General features: G+C 46.4%; 1 protein-coding gene across 1 annotated transcript; it reads left to right on the top strand.

The window, feature by feature from the left end:
- The first annotated feature begins 2,732 nt into the window (after positions 1-2,732).
- LOC131244208 (uncharacterized) lies at positions 2,733-3,676 on the top strand. The gene is made up of 2 exons (XM_058243852.1): positions 2,733-2,959; positions 3,082-3,676. Exons 1-2 carry the CDS (start codon positions 2,733-2,735, stop codon positions 3,674-3,676), a joined length of 822 nt encoding a protein of 273 aa, XP_058099835.1.
- The last annotated feature ends 1,739 nt before the right edge of the window (positions 3,677-5,415 follow it).

The following is a 5,415-nucleotide window of genomic DNA, read 5'->3' as shown; positions in this document are numbered from 1 at the left end:
TAGTCGTTGAGTATAAAATAAAAGTATTTCCAAAGCTCAAGTGGACCACACTATAAGAAACAATGAGAATAATGACTTCCACCGTTGAAACCTTGCTAAGGCCCACAGTGATTTTTATTTGTCATCCAACCTGTTCAGAGATGGATGAAGGTAAAAAAAACAAATATCAGCTTGATCCAAAACTTCTGTGAAGAGGTTTTCAACAGTAGAATTTCAATTAACACTATTTCCCATGGTGGTCCACTAGAGATTTGGATATATCTAATTTTTGGGATAAAGCTATAGAATTATCTGTTAAAATGGATGGACCGAGTAGATAAAAAATGCAAATCAAGGTAGACCCACAGAGTTTACTCAGCATGCTTAGCGCACTGAGTTACTCAGTAGCAATCCGCTACCCCAAAAATCAAGCAGAGCCAATTATTAGGTGGACCATACCATAGGAAACAGTGTAATTGACTTCCTTACCATTAAAAACTTCTTATGGTGTACCTTAAATATTTTATAGTTTTTATTCGCCATTCAATATGTTGATAAGGTCATGTAAGATTGGATGAAGGGAAAAAACAAATATCAGCTTGATCCAAAACTTTTGTGGCCCATTAATGATCAGTCACCGCTGTTTCTTATGTTATGGTCCCTTGAATGTCCTAAAATGATTTGACAAAATAGAAGAACTGTTTGGATACAAAATACGTATGTCAAGGTGGGCCTCATTGGTAAGGGTCACACCGTTGGTGAGTGAGGGTTTCACCTAATCTGCTCCGTGGTTCCGGGTTGCAGCCGACTGGGATTCCTCCAGCATCACCTTCTTGTTAAACTTTCAAAAGTTGTGGGTCCAATCATAATGTATGTGATACACCAACTTTGTTCATCCATTTAGGTCCAAATATGAGACGGATCCAAGTCTCAGGTGGACCACACCATAGGAAATGGTAGGGATTGAATGCCTACCCTTGATAACTTATAGGGGCCAAACATTTTGGATGACAAAAAGGAATTGTTAGGTCTAAGTTACCTAATTAACAGATTGGATGGCATAAAAAGAATTACTATGGGCCCTAGCATTTTTTATGGTAAGATTTTATTATCATTATAAACTCTGTGTGGAGTCCACATGAGATTTGCATCTTTTTCATTTATAGGTCCATGCCCTGAAATTATAATCCATGAAGGATGGACGATGTGGATTAAACAAACGTGTTGTGGGGAAATCCAACTCGACGAGTCAAGCCGGCTATAGACCTCAGAGCTTGGAAGGGAGACCTCGGGAATGTATGAAGGATAAGTAGGGCCGAGTCGTCTCTCGGCACATCTCGGCTCCAAGACGCTATCTTCGTTTAAAAACTCGACAAAAATCTCAATCTACGTACTAGTCTTGGTCCGAGGCTTGGAACTGAGGCCATCTTAGTCCGAGGTCCAGAGCCGAAGCAAAGGGGATTCGACCAATCCCGACTAATAACACTCGGCCTCGGGCCGGGTAAGGCTGAGGTTGAGGCCGATGTGGATATTCCGAGTGTCGAACCAGGAAACTACCCAATGCGGACGTGACCGAATATCTCACCCGCGGATACGCTCTCTTAAAACACGATACGCTATGTAATCCATGGATTACAAACGATATCTCCACGATCGCAATATCCCACAAATCGAGCGAATCGTGCCGAGATTAACAGACGCAGATCATCCAACCCACAGGTATAAATACTAGGAGACCCCATTGCTATAGGTACGCAATATCTCGCACCCTCTCTTTACATTCAACTTAGACCCAGATTCCCTGTCCTAACTTAGGCATCGGAGGGTCCCCCGGCTTAGCCAGGGTCTCCTTTATTCACCCTTTCGTGCAGGGCTAAGGTCCGTCGAAGGTTCACCGCATTGAGTGGAGGGTGGTCCAAATTTTGACATCAACATTTTTTTACGCCATCTGTGGAAAACACAAAAAAAACTAGTAGGTTTTACCGAAAATGGCGAGAGGAAAGAAAAAGGCGATAGTGGTGGAGCTTGAACTTAGCGGGCAACACCAATCTTCTTCGCTACTGCACACCGAGTTGGCTCCGATAAGACCGTCCCAACAGGCTCGGAACCGATGAGGAAAAGACAAGGCATTACAAAACGAATTCCAAATACTGAAAGACGAGATTAGCAGAATGAAGGCGCGGTAAAACCAGCAACCACTGTTGAACCTGGTGGAAGCCACTCCAGCGCCCGAAGAGCGACCGCAGCCAATCGGTTCTCAGACCAAAGGTTCCCAAGCACAGTCCGCACGTGCTCCCGACCCTGCGCACAACACAGTGCCTCAGGAGCGATCCACCCGAATTTCAGGACCCGCTCAGGACGCCGAGCAGTCTTACGTGTCTGTCACTTCGGCTCTGGCCCCTACTAACCTCCGCTATTAGCTGGAGAGAAGTAGGGGGGGCAGAACATCCGAAGTGGCGGATGCCCTCCAAGAGACAGTGGCTGAGAATCAAAACCCTCTGGAAGCACAGTTCAAGGAACTCCAAGACCAGTTTAAGGCATTCCAGAAGAAACGGCAATCTATGTCCGTCCCAACTGCAGTTCAGACAATGATGGAAGAGATCGAGCCTCCCTTCACCTTAGAAATCATGGACAAGGTGATGCTGTTGAGGTTCAGGATGTCTCCTGTCATCCAATTCTCCGGATCCGGAGACCCCTTGGAACATATCGAGTCATACTGTTCGTAGATGCAGATCCAGTCGGCCACGGATGCCATGATGTGCCGAGCATTTTCAATAATTCTCCCCGGGTCAGCTCGGAATTGGTACCGACAACTTAAACCAAAGTCGATCAGCTCCTTCTCAGAGCTCAGCAGAATGTTCCTTACCCAGATCGTCTCTAGTAAGAAGAGTCAGAAGCCGACTATGCATCTGTTCACCCTCAAGCAAGGGAACAAAGAGCCGCTGAAGGATTACATTGCCTGCTTCAATGTGGCGACATTGTTAGTGGAAGATTATGATGTCAAAATGACACTCTCAACTATGTTCAGCGGACTCAAATAAGGAAAGTCACTTTCTCAATCGGGAAAAATCCACCAACTACCTTGACTAAGCTCATCAGCAGGGCTCAGAAGTACACCAATGCGGAGGAATTCTTCAACTCCCACAAGAACATTCAAGCAACCGAAACATCGTCAAAGGAAAAAAGACCAAGGAACGAAGAGCCTCAATCATCCAATAAAAAACCTGATGACCGAGCCCCTCGTGATCGTCAGCCGAGCCGAAGGCCCGAGGACGAATTCTATTCTTACACTCTTCTCAACACTTCTACGGAGCAGATTATGTTAGATATTAGAGGCCAGAGACTCCTGAATTGGCCTATCTGCATGAAGACCGACATGGAGAACCAAGACAAGCGCAAGTACTGCAGATTCCATCGTGACCACGGCCACAACACTAGCAACTGTGTTGATCTCAAGGATGAGATCGAGACCCTTATCCACAAGGGTCGTTTGCGCCGGTACACCAAGGAGGAGAGGTTGGCTCAGAAAGAAGAACGGCCGAGCGAAACAGTGGAAGAGCCTGCGGAAATTCGAACTATTTATGGTGGCTCATCTAATGGAGGCGACTCGAACAAGGCTCATAAAGCCCACTCAAGCAATATGTCAATTTGGCCGAAAGATCGAAAAAAGAGCTTCTTGTCAACCCCTGCCGCTTGACTTTCATAAAGGATGACGCACGCAGAATCCAGCATCCATACGATGATGCCCTCATAGTGGTTATGACTATAGCTAACCGCAAAGTCTTCCGCATCCTGGTTGACACAGGGAACTCAGCCGACATCATTTACTCTGAGGCACTTGAGAGAATGGGTATCGATAGGTCGCACCTCAGACCCGTGAAGACTCCTCTATACGGCTTTACTGGGGATAAGGTAATCTTCGAGGGAGCCATCTCCCTCCCAATAACAGCAGGAGAAGGATAGCACCAGGTCACGCTTCTAGTGGACTTTTTGGTCATCAATATGCCATCAGTGCATAATGTCATTCTGGGCCGACCTTCCCTTAATGTAATGAGGGTCGTTGTGTCCACGTACCACCCGATGATGAAGTTCCCCACCGAAGGTGGGGTCGGATACCTCCAAGGAGACCAACGTGAAGCTCGGAGATGTTATGTAATAGCTGTAAGAAAAGGATCAATGAAACAAGCCATCACCATCAACGTCCTCAACATCACGGAAGATCCCCCCGAGGACTTAGAGATCGTCCCGCTCGAGGAAGCCGACCCGAGCAAAACTGTTCAACTCGGGACATCATTGAATTCCGAGCAGAGATCTCAGATGTTAACTTTCCTATGACAGCACAGAGACGTATTCACGTGGTCACACGAAGATATGCTGGGAATCTCTCCTGACGTTATGGTCCACAGGCTGAATGTGGATCCGGATCATAAACCAGTGAAGTAAAAAAAGAAGAGTGTTCGATGCTGAGAGGTATGCAGCCATAGCCGATGAAGTTTCTAAACTCCTCAGTGTCGGTTTCATTGAAGAAGTCCATTATCCAGATTGGATCACTAATGTGGTCCTAGTGAAGAAAGCAAGCGGGAAATGGCGAGTCTGTATCAACTACTCGGACCTGAACAAGGCATGTCCAAAGGATAATTTCCTATTACCTCAAATCGATCAACTGGTCAACAGTACGGCTGGTCACGAATACCTCTCCTTCCTGGATGCTTATTCTAGGTACAATCAGATCCCGATGCATCCCTCAGACAGGTAGAAGACTACTTTTATCACTGACAAATGGCTCTATTGTTACCGGGCCATGCCTTTTGGCCTGAAAAACGCTGGGGTAACATACCAGAGATTGGTGAATCAAATGTTTGCCAAGCAAATCGGACAAACAATGGAAGTTTATATTGATGACATGCTCGTCAAGAGTGTCAAAGCATCTGACCACCTCGCAGACCTTGGAGTAACGTTTTCGATCCTTCGGGAGTATCGCATGAAACTGAACCCTGTCAAATGCATCTTTGGAGTGGGCTATGGTAAGTTCCTTGGGTTTCAAGTCAGCTAAAGAGGTATCGAGGCGAATCCGGAGAAGATAAAAGCACTACTCGACATGAGCTCCCCGCGAACAACGAAGGAAATCCAATGCCTAACTGGCCGAGTAACAGCGCTCGGCCGATTTATCTCCAGAGTTACCGATAGGTGTCTCCCCTTCTTCCAGCAGTTAAAAGGTCACAAGAAGGCTAAGTGGACCTTTGAATGCAAGTAGGCATTCTAGGAGCTGAAGCAATACCTGGGTTCGCCTCCCTTATTGTCGAAACGAAAAGGGTGAGCCCCTACTCTTATACTTGGCAGTCTCGGCTTCGGGCATCAGCTCTATCCTCATCAGGGAGGTAAGAAATAAACAGTATCCCATTTACTACACGAGCAAAGCAATGGTGCCCACCGAGA

Source organism: Magnolia sinica, chromosome 4, assembly GCF_029962835.1.
Source record: "Magnolia sinica isolate HGM2019 chromosome 4, MsV1, whole genome shotgun sequence".
Classification (NCBI taxonomy): domain Eukaryota; kingdom Viridiplantae; phylum Streptophyta; class Magnoliopsida; order Magnoliales; family Magnoliaceae; genus Magnolia; species Magnolia sinica.
This window is presented reverse-complemented; position numbering and strand designations above follow the sequence as displayed.